At 40.5% G+C, this 22,854-nt stretch overlaps 1 protein-coding gene and 1 long non-coding RNA gene across 2 annotated transcripts in view; one reads left to right on the forward strand and one right to left on the reverse strand.

Annotated features, from left to right (window-relative positions):
* LOC142588001 (uncharacterized) overlaps positions 1-22,854 on the forward strand; it is a 117,145-nt gene that overhangs the window by 19,931 nt on the left and 74,360 nt on the right. Inside the window, exons 3-4 of the mRNA XM_075699419.1 lie at positions 8,607-8,936; positions 17,226-17,555. Coding sequence (XP_075555534.1) covers positions 8,607-8,936; positions 17,226-17,555 — 660 coding nt within the window. The remainder of the gene's footprint in view (positions 1-8,606; positions 8,937-17,225; positions 17,556-22,854) is intronic.
* Positions 1-22,854, reverse strand: part of LOC142588002 (uncharacterized) — a 107,172-nt gene that overhangs the window by 4,504 nt on the left and 79,814 nt on the right. Inside the window, exons 2-3 of the long non-coding RNA XR_012829656.1 lie at positions 3,481-3,589; positions 1,766-1,886 (exon numbers count right to left, since the gene is read on the reverse strand). This is a non-coding gene — a long non-coding RNA (uncharacterized LOC142588002). The remainder of the gene's footprint in view (positions 1-1,765; positions 1,887-3,480; positions 3,590-22,854) is intronic.

Below are 22,854 nucleotides of genomic sequence, written 5' to 3' on the forward strand. Positions count from 1 at the left end.
AATCGAAAGGCGCCTTTTTTTGTTGTTGTTGACCACAACCATTACAAAGCCTACACATAATAAAGGCAATTTTGGTTATAGCTCTTTTGTCATGGAAGTGCAGAAAGTGATAAAAGGAATGAAATCGAGCATCTGCTTAAGAATGTTCGGTGCGTGCAGACCGCTTGGTTTATCTTGAAGAGTTGTTCGCGTAGCATTCAACAGATGGTAAGCGCGATCATTAATAGCTAGACTTGGCACATGACATATCGCTGCGGCCAGTTCGGGGTGCGATCATGACACAGGAAATAAAAAAAAATAGAATTTGGACGACAAAATTCAGGGCTGCGATCATTACGTGAGTGCGATCATTATGTGAGTAAATACGGTAAACATAAAAAGTGACACTTCGAACAAAGCAATACTTATAGTTATGAAATGCTGATATTCGCCCGTAGAAAGCTTTAAGTAACAAAGCCTGCAAAATCAGAAAAAAATGCAATGTATGGGCCATCTGTACAAGAACATTATTTGAAGGTCCCTTCATATTTTAGTCCCTTCTCCTCATGCATAGATCGCAGTCAGGTTAAGTAAACTGGACCAGATTGCCACATAGTGTAAGCAAAGGTGGTCACTTTGTGGGCCAATTATGATACCATAGCACGACATGCATCCCTACAGTCGGTTTTAATGTGTTCCGTAATGCTAGCCATATTGTAGGCCCTACAGTGTCAAAGCATCCATAACCCTAACAGCGTTACCCAGTAGGGATAACCAATAAGTGTCCACAGCAGCACAACTCAGCATATCTATCAGAAGGCTTTCGTTACACTTTTACAACTCTCCTCCTATGGCTTCATCCCAATTTTTGTCAATACAAGCTTGGAGCCTCTGCACAATCTGAATGCACCAGGGCACTCTAGAAAATACCACATCTTCCTACCCAATTCCATGTTTAATATAAGACTGGCAAGTTCCCTATCATGTGTAGAACAAACCAAATTGTTCTGGAATCAAGTAATCTTCCACTACCTATGAAAAAAAAGCATGCAAGAAAGAGTACGTAGAGCACAGGGGTGTTGATGGATATTAAATACCACTGTCGTGCAGTAGACACCACGTTGGCAAAACAGGCCAATGTATAAATGACTGGATTTGCAACCATGTTAACTGAATGCTCAGGTCATTTGGTGGTCACTTGGTAGTGCAAAGCTCACTTGCATTATTTTGTTTGAAAACTATGCAATTGTGGCAATGTGTTACGAGCATAGCGCTGGCAAGATTTGTGAGCCTTTCCTTATATGTGTGACAGAGAATCTGCGAGTTGGCTCCCCCTCCAGTGGATTATCAGATAGCAAGACTGCTTATTTATCATTGTAAAACAAATGTCATAGTAGCCATGCCATGTGTCCTTGTCGCAGTTGTGTGAGCAACATGCATTGTCGATTTATCTGTTCTTGTCCTTTCACCTCTCACTTTATATTGCTGTGCAAGCAGTAAAATTGGATGGCTTTAGACTGTTATGTCTTGTCACTTCCTCACCTTTCTTATGAATTGTGCATTAAATAAGGCTTTTTTCTTGGTGAAAGAGTGCTACTTTAAGGCATAAACAAGTTCCATGGCAGTTCGCATTTAAGCATCCTCTGAAAACATGTACATGAGGAACACTGCAAGAAGAACGCTTAAAAAAAAGAACACGGGTGTATTTATCACCAAGGCCAACCCTTGTGTCTTAGCATATTTCTCAAAACTTATACTCAGGTGCAAGGTGTCTATATCATATTACCTTGTCAATGAAGCAAAGCACAGTGGTGCCTGGATGTTGTAGGGCCAACTCAGACGTAGAGGTCTTCACTGATCAGCAACACAGTAGTCTGCTTACACTCTTTCTGCAGGCCCAGCCACACCTGCATTAAAACAAGTGAGCTTAGTCTCACAAGAGTATAATATAAAAAGTGACACTGTGAACAAAGTAATTCTTATTAGGTATAAATAGGAATGAAATGCTGATATTCGCCCATAGAAAGCTTTGAGTGAACAAAACCTGCAAGATAAGAAAAGTGCAATGTATGAGCCATCTGTGCAAAAACATAAATTGAAGGTCCCTTTTTTCGCTTCTCTCCTCCTCCTCGTGAATAGATTATAGACAGGTTAAGTAAACTGGACCAGACTGCCACGTAGCGTAAGCAGAGGTGGTCACTTGTTCGGGGAGCAGCCTATAGGCTGCTCCTTGAAAGAGTATTAGAAAATGCTAATAATGCATGTACGCATTATTCACAAGCGGCCTTGTTTCTCTCAGAATGCCACAGCCAATCACATATTTCAAGCTGACCATTTTAAAATGCATGCAAAGTACAGCATAGCTTTGAGGGTACCCCAAACTACTGAAATTCACATCAGCCAAGTTCAGCAGACAACACCATAATCAAGCCTCTAGAAGTTGTGCATATTATTGCAAGTTGACAGAATAATGAGGAAGAGAAGGTGAGGGAGATGGCGCCACTATAGCATAGCTCAAACTCTATCCCACATCATGTGCAGAAGGGCAAAGAATACGCAGCTTTCAGTTATACTCTCCCCTGTGACAACTGCACCAGGTTGACTGACATGCGCTTGTGTCCTGTCCTGTGAGGACAGGACAGGACACTGTGAGGTCCTGTCTTGTGTCCTGTGAGGACACAGCGCTTGTGTCCTGTCCCTTATGCTTTGTGGTTGCATGTGTTTGCGCTGTAAACAGTTTTCATGTCAAGTATGCACCAACTCGCCCAGAAAGAAGTTTTAATGCGTAACAAGCAGTTTGTGATACCACGTTATTGCATCCTGCAACTGATGTGACATCAGAGATCAGCTTCAAGCTTGACGCTAAGCTATACTAGGGACACATAATGAACCGGCTACATTAAAATCTAAAGCAAAAGTGTTGAACATGGTTTGCCAGCCTGTGCACTTCATATTTTACAAAAATTCTGGACAGAAATCCTGTGTTGGAAAGACAGCACGCACTTTCCTAAAGCTTTCTCTCAGCATCCCCATTTTTCTAGGCATACATTATTAACCATTATTTACCTTGACATGCTGTACACAAGCAGCACACTTGGAAAAGCAGAAACTAACATGTTTTTAGATCAGTGAGTTTTTCTCAGTGCTTTTGTTGCTGCAAACTTAGCCTGCTTCTGGAACGTATCTTAATAAACTTACCTAAAGCAAGTGTCCCTCTGGTATTTTCATTAGGGATTTTTCATTGCTAGCAATTAAGAAAGCAGCATAATTAAGTGCCATGACTATTTTTTACGTGCATTTTCGCAATCCTATGCCACCCCATTTCTCAACAGCTTTAGAACATCTTCACTAATAGAACTTCATTCTCATTTTTTAATAGAACATTAATAAAATTGCAGAATAGCAAGAATTTATAAATTGCATGAGAGACTTGGGAAAGCTGGCAGGTACCAAATACACGACCAGACCCTAGAACTGTGACTGTGACCGTTTTGCACGTACCTTGTCAAAGCAGGCAGATCAGATGCTTTGTCGTGATGTTCAAGCTGCATAGTGCCGCAGCCTCCTATGTGGTGCAGAGATGCCTCCGTCTCAGGAAATTGTGACATCCCTAAACAATAAATGTTCAGCTTATTGTAATCACTGCTGAAACTGCAAACTTGTGATTTAACAACATCGCGTCAAATTGTGGAAAGCTCTCGTACAGCCAGCTACATGAAGCTGCATCTGCTTAGACAAATTAAATATTTCATTCTTGCATCACAGGCGGTTATTCAACGTGTCAAAGGCACGAAAACAAACAGAACACTCAACACAAGAAATACAGGCTGCCTTGGCGACAATCTATAAGCATCAAAGTTTGCAGACAAGCTAAAATCTTCTCACGAGTCAGATCCTTTCGAGGCAGTTTCAGAAAAGTCTTTATTGCGAGCAGCGTAATCGTCCGGACACTGTCTGTTGCAAATCAAGGCGATCCAACCCTTTTCTAACGTTGTAGCGAGAGCGCGCAGCGATATATCGCGCCCCAAGTGTTATGCGACGCGTGTCAGTTTCAGAAAAGTCTTTATTGCGAGCAGCGTAATCGTCCGGACACTGTCTGTTGCAAATCAAGGCGATCCAACCTTTTTCTAACGTTGTAGCGAGAGCGCGCAGCGATATATCGTGCACCAAGAGTTATGCGACGCGTCTCCGTTTCCGAACAGTGTATTGCGAGCAGCGTAATCGTCCGGACACTGCCTATGCAAATCAAGGCGATCCAACCCTTTTCTAACGTTGTAGCGAGAGCGCGCAGCGATATATCGCGCCCCAAGTGATATGCGACGCGTGTCAGTTTCAGAAAAGTCTTTATTGCGAGCAGCGTAATCGTCCGGACACTGCCTATGCAAATCAAGGCGATCCAACCCTTTTCTAACGTTGTAGCGAGAGCGCGCAGCGATATATCGTTATGCGCCGCGTTTCAGTTTCACATCCGGCGAAAGCCTCGTCCAGCGCGGACCAGCCACAGCGTGTGCAGGGAAAGAAAGCGCTTCGTACCGTCGGAGAACAGGGTCCACAACAAGCAAGCGATCCGAAAGCGCGCGGGTTATGCAGCGGCTTTCCGGTAAGCTGGGAGCCTACGCGCGTGTGATCAGGCAACTCTGTGCGCTTCGAAAAGGGCGTCGTTACATTCGCTACATTTGACGGTGTTTTTTCCCGTCAAATTTGGCAGGCAGTCTGGCAACATTGACCCGCAAAGCTGGCAACATGTTTAAACCACACCAGTCAGAACTCTGCCTTTTTCACAGCAGTAACTGTGATCATGACCACAATTGATCACATGACATTTTAGGGATTGTTATTTAATTACAATATTTTTTTTATTTATTTGTGACAAAGTGCGATGTGTTTTGACTGCTATTTTGGCTATCTGTTCACCAAGCTATTTATACTGTCTTGTGGTTCTGCTTTTTATTTTTAAATGTGGGCATGCATGGCCAATCTCATTCCTGCCTTCTACAATTGGACATAAACAGGCACTAACATGCTCTTAGCAAATTTGTATTTGACAGTATTGTGGTTGACACACTTGGCTATTCAGAAAATATGCAGGTTCATGTTCGCCCATTACTACCTCTGACTCATATCTCGCATGCAAGCAATATTATTAGGATGTGACAAAGTGCATGCATAATTTGGCACTGATCAAACTGCTTGCAATAAACTTTGCCAACTCGTCCTTGTTTGAAGTGTCTCCAATGTGCTATAATCACATTGCCAGATTATTTTATTGCGTGCTCAAACAAACATGTAGCATTTTATTATGAAACTTCGATGGTACCTGACTCCTATATTGCAATAAAATCTTAGGCAGATCTACTCTGAACAAGGGATTCAAACTCTGACGATAGCTTTCAACAATATCATTGTGCTATCCAGTGCTTACTGGCTGGTCGAGGAATACGTCATGCAAAGGCAGTAGTATCGCCATAAGTGTTCATCCGAGAATATGTCCCCAAGTGAAAATCATTGCATCAAAAGTACCGACACCAGCTTTGATGGAGATGTATATGTGTCCGTTGCATGAAATTCCAGAAGTTGAACTCTGAACATCTTATTTGCTCTGTAGTTTATGTTGGTATATATGTGTCACAATGGTTCAATGTGATCATACAGCACATTGATCACGCTCTTGCATGTAATCGGCTAGAAAAGGCCAGTTTTCCAATATCTATCGTCGTATCACTATATGAAGGGCTGGTGAAGAAAATAGAAAAAAGGGGGAGCACTTCAGTAACGGATCAAAGCGGTAAAAGAGTGTGCAGCCGTCCCTTATGTGCATCAAATGGGGCATGCGTTAAAAAAGACAGCCATGAAATATGGTGTTCAAATTATCTTTTCAGCTAAAAACTCGTTAGACAAAATATGCAATTGCGTCAATAGACCTAAACAGGCGTCCAAGACCACGTGCCGCGTCAAACACATGGGGCAGCTTGTGGCATGGTCGGTGGGAGTGGTCTACGTTATTAATCTTTCGTGCAGCAAGAAGTACTTTGGGCAGACCGGACACTGCCTTAACATCCACCTTAAGGAGTACCAAGGTGCGACCAGGAATGCAGCAGGCTCGAATTTGGCTGCGTATTGTTGAAATTGCCCAGGCAAATTTATTTTATTTATTTATTTATTTATTTATTTATTTATTTATACATACTGCAGCCCGTTAGGGCTATGGCAGGAGTGGGTGTACATGCCTGGAAAACTGATTACGATATGCAGAAACAAGATCATAAAATATAAATATGTGAAGGAACTATACATCAGCAATAGCATTTAAAAATTGAGAAATGGGTAACAAACGAGCTTCGGCAGGTAACAAATTCCACTGTTCAATCATGCAGGGGAAAAAACTGTATCTGAAAGTGTTAGTGCGTGGATGGAGTGGTCTGATATTAGAGGCATGATAAGTTCTGGTTGCAGTCGGGCAAGCAGACATTAAAATGGAGGGATCTGATAGGTGACAAAGAGAGTTCTTACACGAATAGAAAATCTTCAGAGATTCTATGTGCCGTCGTCTAGAAAGAAACTGAAGGATTCATTCCGCAAGAGCAGCTGACGGTGAAATCTCTTGGTCGAAGTGACGGTAAACAAAACGAATAGCCTTCCTCTGCACCGACTCAATACAATTAATTTCACATTGTTTATACGGGCTCCATACGGAGAAAGCATATTCTAAAATTGGGCGAATCAGTGTTTTGTATGCTACTAATTTAGTGTCCCTCGGAGCAGCAGACAACGTCCGGCGGATGTAACCAAGTTTTTTTAACGCTTTACTACAAATGTAATCTATATGTTTAGACGAAGACAAGGTGGGTGTAAAAATGACGCCTAAATATTTGTATTGAAAACCTCTTGTTAGTGGTACATCGTTGCCCATATAATCATAACATAAGGGCATGTGTCTGTTAGCAAAAGACATAACAGTTTTATCAAAATTTATGCTCATTTTCCAAGTAGCACACCAGTCACAATACAAAACAAAGTCATCTTTAAGGCGCTGATGATCAGTGAGTGAGTCAACTGGGCTGTACATAACACAATCATCTGCATAGAGGCGTATCTTTGAAGTAACATGGTCTGGAAGGTCATTAATAAACAATAAGAATAGTAGACGGCTAAGTACGGATCACTGTGAGGCTCCTGAGGAGACGTGGACTGCGGACGAATCCGCAGAATCATAGCATACGAATTGGGAACGCAAAGAAAGGAAACACTCCAAGACAAGACACTAACTGAGGGTTATTTAGAATATTATGGAGTTTCAAAAACAATTTAGAGTGTAGTACTGTGTCGAAAGCTTTCCTAAGTAAATGAAAATGGTGTCAATCTGATTACCGAAGTCGATATAATGGGAAATGTCATGAGTGAACTCAGTAAGTTGGGTTACAGTACTAAAACCGCCCCTGAAGCCGTGCTGAAAGCTGTTCAATAGGTTATTATGCTCAAGGAACACTATTATATGCTTATAGATTATGTGTTCTAGTATTTTACAGGAGGTTGCAGTTAAAGAAATAGGCCTATAGTTAGATAAAAGCTGTCTGTCACCAGATTTATATAAAGGTAGTACTTTAGCTCTTTTCCAGGAAGACTGCACAACGCCACTATTAAGGAACTTCTTACATATAGTGAACAGATATTTAGATGTCCATAGCGACAATCATACTAAAAGGAATTCGGAATTCCATCAGGGCTGGCTGCTCTTTTAGTATCTAAGTTTAGTATGAGATTGAAAACACCTTCTAGGCTAATGTTGATATTATCAACTGCATATCAATCGTTAGTTGTAAATGTTGAACGACTGGAATCATTCAAGGCGAATACTGACTGAAAATCGGTATTCGTTAAAAAAAATCTTTGTTAAAAAAACTGAAATGCTTTTTAAAAATTGGGATGAAATCAACCGCGAGATTGTGGAAGCCTACTTCATGCATGTCAACCGAAACGCATGCGTTAGCCAGACTTCTATCTTTCTGCAGAGTTTTTGAATGGCAAGATAGGCTGGCACTCTTTCACGACTTGCGCACACGCACACACACACACACACACACACGCACACACACAGACACAGACACACACACACGCGCACACACACACATGCGCACACACACACACACACACACACACACACACACACACACACATGATCGCATTCTCTGTATACTTAATCACTTGTTTGAAAAAAATAAACTAATTGCCAGTCTGCACTCGTATCATGCACTTCGTTTTGTCCTTCGTCCAGGTTGCACTGTACACCCATAGGAATGTGTTCAGTCACCAACTCGCCCGGCTTGCTGTGTTAATACAATCTTCAACCTGAATATGTCAAGCTTACTGTTGTGTTAGTATTGTTTTACAACACTTGGTCGAATTTGCACAGGAATAGAATTCAATATTTTCATTATTACCTCTGTAAATTACGTGGTAATAAATACATGGTGATGGTATTTATTTTTCTGCACTGCCTTTCTTTTTGGCGCATTGGTCAGACCTGCCGCATGAAACTTGCTCTCTACACCAATGTTTTGCGTGGTTTTCTATTTAATAAGTCTCTTAATTCCTTTACTATTTACGTTTTTCTTGGTTCTCGTTCCCAGGTGACAGTAGGGCCTCCGACCATATCAAGGTGTTTGTCATTCGGACATGGAGCGTTTGTTTGGACCGCCATGCTTGTCGTGGCTGCAGTTTTGAAGGCTGTGGTGATGAGAGATCTAAAAAAATTTGTGAAGAGTAGAAGCGCTCGCCAGCTGCGTAAACTCAAACAGTCAAAGTACTACCTTGTCGGGGACATCGCGCTCTGCGCGCTTCCGGTGGTGGATTCTGAAAGATATGCCATTTTTCATGGTGGTTTGTTATTTATTTATGTCTTGTGCTCAAGCAGTGTGATCACCACGAAGGCCACAGCACTGAAGACAGTGTGTAGCCAGGTACGTATTTTCACTATAAGCATCTGTGCGCAATTTTGTGATGGATTAGGGGACATGTGTGAAGAAAAATATTTCCATACGGAGGAAAACGACTGGTCATCTCAATATCACGAAGCATGTTAAAAAGCATGCTTTTCTTGTTCTTTATGTAGTTTACGATTATGCACTTGCAGCTAGGCTAGTTCTCAGAGTGGTGGTGGAGGCGCGCACAACGGACACACTACGTGTCATGACGCGATTCGCTCCTATTATGACAAAGTTTTCTTCACCTCTTTTCTTTTTTGGCGACTTTAAGTTTCCTAATATAGTTTGGAACAATAATCTACCTGACTTATTTTACTTTTTTATTCAAAAGAATTCTTGGATATTTCTACTTCATTTTCTTGAACTCGATTAGCTACGCAAGGCACAAAAATCACCCCCAATGCTCTAAACATTCTCGATTTCATCTTAACCAATCGCCCCGATTATGCCTCTTTCATCCATTACTTATCCAGCATTATCGACCATCTAATACTAAATATTCACTCTAATACTCCATTTCCGCAACTTCCAAATATTAAAAGAATCCTTAGAGACTATAAGAGAGCTAACTCTGAATCAATAAATGAGCCAAGTTCATTTCTTAAGATATTCTTGAGTGATTTTGAACATCTTACTGTGCAGTCAAACCAGAATATATTTTTGACAGAGGTAAATCACTCCATCAAAAAGCACATCCCAACCCGTACTATACCTTGCAACCCGCACGCGCCTAGGTACAACAATCATTTAAAGCGGCTATCCAACAAAAAATAAAGACTATCATTCTGCAATGCAATCAACCACTGACTCATGTTAGAAAGCCTACACATTAGCATCATGCGCCTATGTAGCCACACTCAAATGCGCGCAAGAAACATTCTTATCAACCACATTACCATGTACGTTGACAACTAACGTAAAAAAATTCTGGCGCGTCATACATCCTCCTTCCAAAAATTCTATCCCTCTTAACAATTGGTCTGGAAACCCTGTTCCCAAAAATTTATGCGCAACTTTTCTGAAAGATACCTTTGTTAAAAATTTCTCGTGCACTACAGATATTGAACTACCTGTCTTGAGTGACTAACTTCCTAACTGTCTTCAGTGAATGCTGAAGCTCCCAGTGGTATTTGACTAATAGATTCAATGAAGATACATTCGTCACCTGGCTTTGGTAACATGAGTGATAATTTTCTGAAAAACACCTGCTCTTGTAATTTCATTATATTAACTAAAGTATTCCAACAATCGCTAAACACACATACAGTTCTGTTAGAATGAAAGAAGGACAACTATTCTTTTGCACAAATCCGGCGGCAAATCATCACCTACCAATTATGATGAAACGGTACCTGCTTCAAACTACTAGAACAAATCTTCACTAACCTTGCGGATTTTCTTGCGTCGAATTCATTTTTTTGCCATCACAACCCTGATATAAAAATCATTCTCATACGAATCGCAAGTATTAACGTTTACTCAAAGACTGCACCAAATATTAGACCAGTCTTCTTTTGCCGATTTCATCTGCATAGACTTTTCGAAAGCCTTTGACAAAGTGTGCCATATACACTTGCTTTATAAATTAAGCAAGTTAAACATTGATCATAGTGTTCTAAAATGGATAGGGTCACTTGTCGTTAACCATTCCCAGTTCGTGACAGCTAATGGTCATAATTCACCGCATAGCGACTTTCAATCTTGTGTGCCACAAGGCTCCGTCCTGGGATCTTTCTTATTCGGTATCTATGTTGATCCCTTACCTTCAGCGATTACTTATGACGTTCACTTATTTGGAGATGAATGTCTCATCTTGAGATAAATACCTAACGAACACGAAATTACCCTGCTTTAGGCGGAGCGTCATAACGATAGCAATTGGTGCCGATTGTGGTGAATGGAACTTAAGGTTAACAAGTATAAATTTATGAGAGCATCCCGGTCTAACGATAACCTTCCTGTGTACCACCTGAATAAAGTTGCTTTAGAAGTAAATGTAAGTACTGAGGCACGCATATAAAATGTAAATTATTGTGGAATGATCACGTCGAATACTTAATTAACCAAGCCAGCCGCTTGCTCGAGCAGCCAGTAATGCACCAATATTGCGTTTATTTGCGGGTTACTTTGACATTTGCAAAAACTTTCATGTAGCACGTATTGAGCAACAGAAAGCTGTATCAGGAGATCATGTTGCTCCCCAATTCTGTCAGTGACATTTTTAATCTAACTATAACTTTTGGGAAGTTGAATAATTAGAGACCTCCAAATGTGTAGTTAGGCGGAATGCAAGAAAATAATATGAGTATCTCCAAGTGACGGCGGACAACAATACTTTGGTTCTGTCCAGCTGTGTGACATTTGCAAATTTTTAAATCTGTGTACATAATAGTTCGGACACCCGGTATATATATATGTATATATATATATATATATATATATATATATATATATATATATATATATACAGAAGCTGTTTATAAACTATAATTCCTTGTGATGTGACACTGACACATTCGTAAAATGTACCGGCTGTTTTCTGTTACATCAGGGCGTAGCAAGGGCCGCCTGCAACTTCGTAAGGCTGGCTACATTACCTGCGGCCATTTTCCTGATCAGCACGGGATCCTTCAAGGAATACGTTTCCGTGTTCGCCTTGTCTTGGGAGAACTACAAATTTTGGATGGTGGCCGGTAAGTGAATGCTAATTTTTCCATTTCCGTTTTCATAGCTACTTGTTTGCAAAGACTCTCTTTACTTTCTCGAAATATAAATCTTAGATAGAGAAAGGAATAAGTCTGCGTACAATAATGGTGAGCGTCAATGGGAGCGAATAGCCGAGTGATTCTTGCTAGGTATTTCCTTTAATTAGAAGTTGATGAGGGCAGTCATTCATGAGCACTACACCAAAATTTTGAATTGTTAAGGCACTCGGAGCTGTCGCAGTGCAGTGCACGCCTCACCGAGCTATACTAGTTGGGTATCACAACTGTCGTGTGAGAGCACATGGCCATTGCATCAGCACCTTTTGGCTGCAAAGGTTTGACAACCGACCATCAGCAGCCGACCACCGCAAACACGGGTAAAAGAGCCAAAGAACGATGGCTATTCACATATTAAAAAAAGATCACTTGCGTGGTTAGATTCTTGTCGCCCTTATCAGATGTTGATGTAACATAATTTGTGATTTATCTTTTATTTTTTCACACATGCGTGAACTTTGTACAAAAAAGTTTTTAAAGAAGAATACAATCAAATGCACTTCACAGAACTTGTAGGTCAGTGGAGCATACCATACCGGTATCATATAAGCAGGTAGAGGTGTACTTAGTCTCCTTGATCCCACAGGTGTTGCAGTAACTTAAACAAAGAACAAAGGCAACACTCCGCTGGCAGCTGTGATCCCTCGTGTGCCCTATGCTAACACTAAACCCACACCCCTACATCGTGCTCGCTGCAGCTTTGCTTCCTTATGGACGCCGCTGAATGTGCACGTGGTTGTATTCATAGGCTGCCGAAGTTTTTTTTTTACTCATGTCTCCACTGAATGTAAGCGCGAGCTTGTACAGCAGATGCGAATTGTAGTTTTGAGCAAACTAAGGTTTTGTAGAGTGCTAGTTTTGTAGACGTTGGAACAGTAGAAAAATTACGATCAAGATATCCTAACATGCGATTAGCATTAACATGCATATCCCATGACAGATCGTTATATATGGGAAGGATAAGGTATTTGTTAGCGATAAAGTATGTTGCCACTTTTGGAAACCACGTTTTTGTTCAAAAACAGCGAATTTAGTTTTTTTATTATTTTAAGAATCTACAGACATTCAGAATTGCGCTGCTGCAAAAATTATCTCTTTATCTGGTTCTGTCGAAAGCTATGATGTTTCTGCAAGTGCCGGCAGACCTCTCTAAAACTAAATGTTACATTTTGTGAAAATGAAACCTACATTTAAAATTTTAAAAGGAACTTACGTTTGTGCACAAATACGCAGGATACTTTTTAATGAATTTGTGACGACGTATTCTAAAGGTTGATAGGATTGAGCAATGGTGATCGTAATCATTTCTTTATTCAAATTGAACACATTGCCATGCGGGTCGCACGACGTGACATCGTGTTTACGCTGCAGCGACGCGTTGTACTGCCATTTAAAGCTATTGTTTCATCACTTCAGTGACCTACATTGTTGTCTTACATCACACAACAAGTTGTGGCTAAGTTACGAGTGAAACAAATGCCGAAACGCAAGTTCTACGGCAATCGGTGCACAACGAACTACTCTATGAAGTGTAAAGTGAATGTTGCTGTTTCCGCAAGTGAAGTGAAACTGGGCCAGCTGCAGGAAAACTTTTAAGTGCCACCGGAAGTGTTGTGGTACAGGGGAAGAGGATCGTAGATGTCGAAATTCTTTTCTCAGTTTTGTCGTCGCTGGCGTGCCCGGAATGCAAAAACATTTCACTGAAGCTTGAGGAGCGTTCGCGCCAAGGGGTATGTTTTGCATACGCCGTGTTATGTAGTGCATGTTCCCACGAACGTTTGTTTTCCTGACCAAAAAAGAAACAGCAAATGCAGCTGAAAACAACGTTCTGCTTATCTGCGCTATCCGCCAGCTGGGGAAAGGAACTACTGGTACTTTGACATTTTCGAAGGGTGTGAATAGACCACTGCCACTGTCATTCCGCCTATGACAAGGTTTCTTGTGAGCACTTTGATGCCGGGAAAATTGTCGCGTCTAAGTCAGTGATGGATGCTGCTGCAGAAGTGCTCCAGGTTGTCGGCAGTAACGAGTGTGGCGTATCGGGGGACGGCTCTTTGGAAAAGCGTGGGAACTCTTTGAATGGTTGTGTCTCTCTGATATCAGTAGTCACAGGAAAGGTGATTGATGTGGAAACAATGTCTAAAAATTGCAAGGCATGTGAAAATATAAAGAAGTCAATATGAAAATTCAAGGCAATGTTAATCTTCTCCTTTGATATTAATGGAATTCAATGATTGAGCCGGTTCCCAGAGGTCAGACTGTTATTCAACACTACTACACTGAAGTACTAAACAAACTTCGTGAAAAAATTACAAAAAAGGGGTCACATTTGTGGAGTGATGGATGGCTCTTGCATCAGGACAATGCACCCGCTCACACGGCCCTATATGTCACGCAGTTTCTGACCAGTAAAAACATTACTGTGATGGGGCATCCTCCTTATTCACCTGATTTGGCTCCATGCGAGCTTTTTTTATTTCCTAAAGATAAATCTTGTTTAAAGGGAAACCATTTTACCTCAGTTGAAGAGGTTCACGCAAAAACGAAGAATCTCCTGAAGGGCCTTCCAAAAGCCTCATTTCAGAACTGTTACCAGCAATGGCCGCACTGAATGCGGAAGTGCGTCAGTGCTGAAGGGGGCTACTTTGAAGGTGATAATGTCACAGAGAACTGATTCTGTAAGTACAATAATTTATTGTAACAGTCTCGTTTTTTTGTGTCACACCTCGTATATTACATAATGATCTGCAACCAGAATTATTGATTGTGGTGTTATACACTGGGCAGATTACTAACATAAATCAAGAAGAGCAAAGGCCCCAAGACAGATAGATGCCCGTGGCACTCCGGATGCAATTGATGACATTTATTTACTTATCTCTTTTTTGTTTTCAACACTGTTAGCCCTGCCGGGCTGTTACAGGGTGGGAATACACAGCACAATGTTCACGCAAAGAATGCTTTCAAATTTTCTGCAAAAGGGTAAAGCGTGTTATTCGACAGAAATACACACGAAAACCATGAAAAGTTATTGGCTGTGACATGTTCAGCTCTATTGGGAGAGAGAAGAGAGAAAGAAGTTTAATGACACGAAATGCCGAAAGGTCGGCCTGAGGTATATTCCTCTAGCCAGCTACTCGGCATTGGGGGAAGGGGAAGAGGGAAAGAAAGAGGGAAGAAAGAGGTGCATGATGGGTGACGATGACGATAGAAGGAAGATGTAGAACATATTGGGAAAACCTCGTTCATCCAAGAGGGCACATTGAGGTATATATATATATATATATATATATGGCTGAGTAGTTCACGCTGGCCCCGGTAATCAATTGAAGAAAAAGAGTACGAGGTACGTTGAACAAGCACAGTGTATTTGACTGACGTTTTGGCTGGTGCGCCAGCCTTTGTCAACGTGACTTTGACTTTGGCAAAGGCTGGTCCACCAGCCGAAACGTCAGTCAAATATACTGTGCTTGTTGAACGTATGTCGTACTCTATTTCGTCATTATATATATATATATATATATATATATATTTAAATCCCGGTCCCCCGAGAAAGACTATTCGTAACACCGGTCATTCAGACGAAACTTCGTGTTCATCTGCTGAACCTGATAATGACTTGAACAATATTTCCGGAATATTTCCGATAGAAGGAAGATGTAGAACATATTGGGAAAAATCTCGTTCATCCAAAAGGGCACATTGAGGTATATATATATATATATATATATATATATATATATATATATATATATATATATATATATATATATATATATATATATATATATATATATATATATATATATATGGCTGAGTAGTTCACGCTGGCCCCGGTAATCAATTGAAGAAAAAGAGTACGAGGTACGTTGAACAAGCACAGTGTATTTGACTGACGTTTTGGCTGGCGCGCCAGCCTTTGTCAAAGTGACTTTGACTTTGGCAAAGGCTGGTCCACCAGCCGAAACGTCAGTCAAATATACTATGCTTGTTGAACGTATGTCGTCCTCTATTTCGTCATTATATATATATATAATTAAATCCCGGTCCCCCGAGAAAGACGATTCGTAACACCGGTAATTCAGACGAAACTTCGTGTTCATCTGCTGAATCATCTGCTGAATCCGCAGAATCATACGAATTGCATACGAATAGCATACGAATTGGGAACGCAAAGAAAGGAAACACTCCAAGACAAGACACTAACTGAGGGTTATTTAGAATATTATGGAGTTTCAAAAACAATTTAGAGTGTAGTACTGTGTCGAAAGCTTTCCTAAGTAAATGAAAATGGTGTCAATCTGATTACCGAAGTCGATATAATGGGAAATGTCATGAGTGAACTCAGTAAGTTGGGTTACAGTACTAAAACCGCCCCTGAAGCCGTGCTGAAAGCTGTTCAATAGGTTATTATGCTCAAGGAACACTATTATATGCTTATAGATTATGTGTTCTAGTATTTTACAGGAGGTTGCAGTTAAAGAAATAGGCCTATAGTTAGATAAAAGCTGTCTGTCACCAGATTTATATAAAGGTAGTACTTTAGCTCTTTTCCAGGAAGACTGCACAACGCCACTATTAAGGAACTTCTTACATATAGTGAACAGATATTTAGATGTCCATAGCGACAATCATACTAAAAGGAATTCGGAATTCCATCAGGGCTGGCTGCTCTTTTAGTATCTAAGTTTAGTATGAGATTGAAAACACCTTCTAGGCTAATGTTGATATTATCAACTGCATATCAATCGTTAGTTGTAAATGTTGAACGACTGGAATCATCCGAGGCGAATACTGACTGAAAATCAGTATTCGTTAAAAAAAATCTTTGTTAAAAAAACTGAAATGCTTTTTAAAAATTGGGATGAAATCAACCGCGAGATTGTGGAAGCCTACTTCATGCATGTCAACCGAAACGCATGCGTTAGCCAGACTTCTATCTTTCTGCATAATAAAGAAACAGAGTTTTTGAATGGCAAGATAGGCTGGCACTCTTTCACGACTTGCGCACACGCACACACACACACGCACACGCACACAAACACACACATGATCGCATTCTCTGTATATTTAATCACTTGTTTGAAAAAAATAAACTAATTGTCAGTGTGCACTCGTATCATGCACTTCGTTTTGTCCTTCATCCAGGTTGCGCTGTACACCCATAGGAATGTGTTCAGTCACCAACTCGCCCGGCTTGCTGTGTTAATACAATCTTCAACCTGAATATGTCAAGCTTACTGTTGTGTTAGTATTGTTTTACAACACTTGGTCGAATTTGCACAGGAATAGAATTCAATATTTTTATTATTACCTCTGTAAATTACGTGGTAATAAATACATGGTGATGGTATTTATTTTTCTGCACTGCCTTTCTTTTTGGCGCATTGGTCAGACCTGCCGCATGAAACTTGCTCTCTACACCAATGTTTTGCGTGGTTTTCTATTTAATAAGTCTCTTAATTCCTTTACTATTTACGTTTTTCTTGGTTCTCGTTCCCAGGTGACAGTAGGGCCTCCGACCATATCAAGGTGTTTGTCGTTCGGACATGGAGCGTTTGTTTGGACCGCCATGCTTGTCGTGGCTGCAGTTTTGAAGGCTGTGGTGATGAGAGATCTAAAAAAATTTGTGAAGAGTAGAAGCGCTCGCCAGCTGCGTGAACTCGAACGGTCAAAGTACTACCTTGTCGGGGACATCGCGCTCTGCGCGCTTCCGGTGGTGGATTCTGAAAGATATGCCATTTTTCATGGTGGTTTGTTATTTATTTATGTGTTGTGCTCAAGCAGTGTGATCACCACGAAGGCCACAGCACTGAAGACAGTGTGTAGCCAGGTACGTATTTTCACTATAAGCATCTGTGCGCAATTTTGTGATGGATTAGGGGACATGTGTGAAGAAAAATATTTCCATACGGAGGAAAACGACTGGTCATCTCAATTTCACGAAGCATGTTAAAAAGCATGCTTTTCTTGTTCTTTATGTAGTTTACGATTATGCACTTGCAGCTAGGCTAGTTCTCAGAGTGGTGGTGGAGGCGCGCACAACGGACACACTACGTGTCATGACGCGATTCGCTCCTATTATGACAAAGTTTTCTTCACCTCTTTTCTTTTTTGGCGACTTTAAGTTTCCTAATATAGTTTGGAACAATAATCTACCTGACTCATTTTACTTATTTATTCAAAAGAATTCTTGGATATTTCTACTTCATTTTCTTGAACTCGATTAGCTACGCAAGGCACAAAAATCACCCCCAATGCTCTAAACATTCTCGATTTCATCTTAACCAATCGCCCCGATTATGCCTCTTTCATCCATTACTTATCCAGCATTATCGACCATCTAATACTAAATATTCACTCTAATACTCCATTTCCGCAACTTCCAAATATTAAAAGAATCCTTAGAGACTATAAGAGAGCTAACTCTGAATCAATAAATGAGCCAAGTTCATTTCTTAAGATATTCTTGAGTGATTTTGAACATCTTACTGTGCAGTCAAACCAGAATATATTTTTGACAGAGGTAAATCACTCCATCAAAAAGCACATCCCAACCCGTACTATACCTTGCAACCCGCACGCGCCTAGGTACAACAATCATTTAAAGCGGCTATCCAACAAAAAATAAAGACTATCATTCTGCAATGCAATCAACCACTGACTCATGTTAGAAAGCCTACACATTAGCATCATGCGCCTATGTAGCCACACTCAAATGCGCGCAAGAAACATTCTTATCAACCACATTACCATGTACGTTGACAACTAACGTAAAAAAATTCTGGCGCGTCATACATCCTCCTTCCAAAAATTCTATCCCTCTTAACAATTGGTCTGGAAACCCTGTTCCCAAAAATTTATGCGCAACTTTTCTGAAAGATACCTTTGTTAAAAATTTCTCGTGCACTACAGATATTGAACTACCTGTCTTGAGTGACTAACTTCCTAACTGTCTTCAGTGAATGCTGAAGCTCCCAGTGGTATTCGACTAATAGATTCAATGAAGATACATTCGTCACCTGGCTTTGGTAACATGAGTGATAATTTTCTGAAAAACACCTGCTCTTGTAATTTCATTATATTAACTAAAGTATTCCAACAATCGCTAAACACACATACAGTTCTGTTAGAATGAAAGAAGGACAATTATTCTTTTGCACAAATCCGGCGGCAAATCATCACCTACCAATTATGATGAAACGGTACCTGCTTCAAACTACTAGAACAAATCTTCACTAACCTTGCGGATTTTCTTGCGTCGAATTCATTTTTTCGCCATCACAACCCTGATATAAAAATCATTCTCATACGAATCGCAAGTATTAACGTTTACTCAAAGACTGCACCAAATATTAGACCAGTCTTCTTTTGCCGATTTCATCTGCATAGACTTTTCGAAAGCCTTTGACAAAGTGTGCCATATACACTTGCTTTATAAATTAAGCAAGTTAAACATTGATCATAGTGTTCTAAAATGGATAGAGTCACTTCTCGTTAACCATTCCCAGTTCGTGACAGCTAATGGTCATAATTCACCGCATAGCGACTTTCAATCTTGTGTGCCACAAGGCTCCGTCCTGGGATCTTTCTTATTCGGTATCTATGTTGGTCCCTTACCTTCAGCAATTACTTATGACGTTCACTTATTTGGAGATGAATGTCTCATCTTGAGATAAATACCTAACGAGCACGAAATTACCCTGCTTTAGGCGGAGCGTCATAACGATTGCAATTGGTGCCGATTGTGGTGAATGGAACTTAAGGTTAACAAGTATAAATTTATGAGAGCATCCCGGTCTAACGATAACCTTCCTGTGTACCACCTGAATAAAGTTGCTTTAGAAACTACATGTAAATGTAAGTACTGAGGCATGCATATAAAATGTAAATTATTGTGGAATGATCACGTCGAATACTTAATTAACCAAGCCAGTCGCTTGCTCGAGCAGCGAGTAACGCACCAATATTGCGTTTATTTGCGGGTTACTTTGACATTTGCAAAAACTTACATGTAGCACGTATTGAGCAACAGAAAGCTGTATCAGGAGATCATGTTGCTCCACAATTCTGTCATTGACATTTTTAATCTAACTATAACTTTTGGGAAGTTGAATAATTAGAGACCTCCAAATGTGTAGTTAGGCGGAATGCAAGAAAATAATATGAGTATCTCCAAGTGACGGCGGACAACAATACTTTGGTTCTGTCCAGCTGTGTGACATTTGCAAATTTTTAAATCTGTGTACATAATAGTTCGGACACCCGGTATATATATATATATATATATATATATATATATATATATATATATATATATATATATATATATATATATATATATATATATATATATATATACAGAAGCTGTTTATAAACTATAATTCCTTATGATGTGACACTGACACATTCGTAATATGTACCGGCTGTTTTCTGTTACATCAGGGCGCAGCAAGGGCCGCCTGCAACTTCGTAAGGCTGGCTACATTACCTGCGGCCATTTTCCTGATCAGCACGGGATCCTTCAAGGAATACGTTTCCGTGTTCGCCTTGTCTTGGGAGAACTACGAATTTTGGATGGTGGCGGGTAAGTGAAGGCCAATTTTTCCATTTCCGTTTTCATAGCTACTTGTTTGCAAAGACTCTCTTTACTTTCTCGAAATATAAATCTTAGATAAAGGAATAAGTCTGCGTACAATAATGGTGAGCGTCAATGGGAGCGACTAGCCGAGTGATTCTTGCTAGGTATTTCCTTTAATTAGAAGTTGATGAGGGCAGTCATTCATGAGCACTACACCAAAATTTTGAATTGTTCAGGCACTCTGAGCTGTCACAGTGCAGTGCACGCCTCACCGAGCTATACTAGTTATGTTCAGTATCACAACTGTCGTGTGAGAGCACATGGCCATTGCATCAGCACCTTTTGGCTGCAAAGGTTTGACAACCGACCATCAGCAGCCGACCACCGCAAACACGGGTAAAAGAGCCAAAGAACGATGGCTATTCACATATTAAAAAAAAGATCACTTGCGTGGTTAGATTCTTGTCGCCCTTATCTGATGTTGATGTAACATAATTTGTGATTTATCTTTTATTTTTTCACACACGCGTGAACTTTGTATAAAACAGTTTTTAAAGAAGAATACAATCAAATGCACTTCACAGAACTTGTAGGTCAGTGGAACATACCATACGGGTATCATATAAGCAGGTAGAGGTGTACTTAGTCTCCTTGATCCCACAGGAGTTGCAGTAACTTAAACAAAGAACAAAGGCAACACTCCGCTGGCAGCTGTGATCCCTCGTGTCCTCTATGCTAACACTAAACCCACACCCCTACATCGTGCTCGCTGCAGCTTTGCTTCCTTATGGACGCCGCTGAATGTGCACGTGGTTGTATTCATAGGCTGCCGAAGTTTTTTTTTTACTCATGTCTCCACTGAATGTAAGCGCGAGCTTGTACAGCAGATGCGAATTGTAGTTTTGAGCAAACTAAGGTTTTGTAGAGTGCTAGTTTTGTAGACGTCGGAACAGTAGAAAAATTACGATTAAGATATCCCAACATGCGATTAGCATTAACATGCATATCCCATGACAGATCGTTATATATGGGAAGGATAAGGTATTTGTTAGCGATAAAGTATGTTGCCACTTTTGGAAACCACGTTTTTGTTCAAAAACAGCGAATTTAGTTTTTTTATTATTTCAAAAATCTACAGGCATTTAGAATTGCGCAGCTGCAAAAATGATCTCTTTATCTGGTTCTGTCGAAAGCTATGATGTTTCTGCAATTGCCGGCAGACCTCTCTAAAACTAAAAGTTACATTTTGTGAAAATGAAACCTACATTTAACATTTTAAAAGGAACTTACGTTTGTGCACAAATACGCAGGGTACTTTTTAATGAATTTGTGACGACGTATTCTAAAGGTTGATAGGATTGAGCAATGGTGATCGTAATCATTTCTTTATTCAAATTGAACACATTGCCATGCGGGTCGCACGACGTGACATCGTGTTTACACTGCAGCGACGCGTTGTACTGCCATTTAAAGCTATTGTTTCATCACTTCAGTGACCTACATTGTTGTCTTACATCACACAACAAGTTGTGGCTAAGTTACGAGTGAAACAAATGCCGAAACGCAAGTTCTACGGCAATCGGTGCACGACGAACTACTCTATGAAGTGTGAAGTGAATGTTGCTGTTTCCGCAAGTGAAGTGAAACTGGGCCAGCTGCAGGAAAACTTTTAAGTGCCACCGGAAGTGCTGTGGTACAGGGGAAGAGGATTGTAGATGTCGAAATTCTTTTCTCAGTTTTGTCGTCGCTGGCGTGCCCGGAATGCAAAAACATTTCAATGAAGCTTGAGGAGTGTTCGCGCCAAGGGGTATGTTTTGCATACGCCGTGTTATGTAGTGCATGTTCCCACGAACGTTTGTTTTCCTGACCAAAAAAGAAACAGCAAATGCAGCTGAAAACAACGTTCTGCTTATCTGCGCTATCCGCCAGCTGGGGAAAGGAACTACTGGTACTTTGACATTTTCGAAGGGTATGAATAGACCACTGCCACTTTGTCATTCCGCCTATGACAAGGTTTCTTGCGAGCACTTTGATGCCGGGAAAATTGTCGCGTCTAAGTCAGTGATGGATGCTGCTGCAGAAGTGCTCCAGGTTGTCGGCAGTTTACGAGTGTGGCGTATCGAGGGACGGCTCTTTGGAAAAGCGTGGGAACTCTTTGACTGGTTGTGTCTCTCTGATATCAGTAGTCACAGGAAAGGTGATTGATTTGGAAACAATGTCTAAAAATTGCAAGGCATGTGAAAATATAAAGAAGTCAATATCAAAATTCAAGGCAATGTTAATCTTCTCCTTTGATATTAATGGCATTCAATGATTGAGCCGGTTCCCAGACGTCAGACTGTTTGTTATTCAACACTACTACACTGAAGTACTAAACAAACTTCGTGAAAAAATTAGAAAAAAGGGGTCACATTTGTGGAGTGATGGATGGCTCTTGCATCAGGACAATGCACCCGCTCACACGGCCCTATATGTCACGCAGTTTCTAAACAGTAAAAACATTACTGTGATGGGGCATCCTCCTTATTCACCTGATTTGGCTCCATGCGAG

The sequence above is a fragment of the Dermacentor variabilis genome, chromosome 7 (assembly GCF_050947875.1).
Source record: "Dermacentor variabilis isolate Ectoservices chromosome 7, ASM5094787v1, whole genome shotgun sequence".
In the NCBI taxonomy this organism is placed as follows: Eukaryota; Metazoa; Arthropoda; class Arachnida; order Ixodida; family Ixodidae; genus Dermacentor; species Dermacentor variabilis.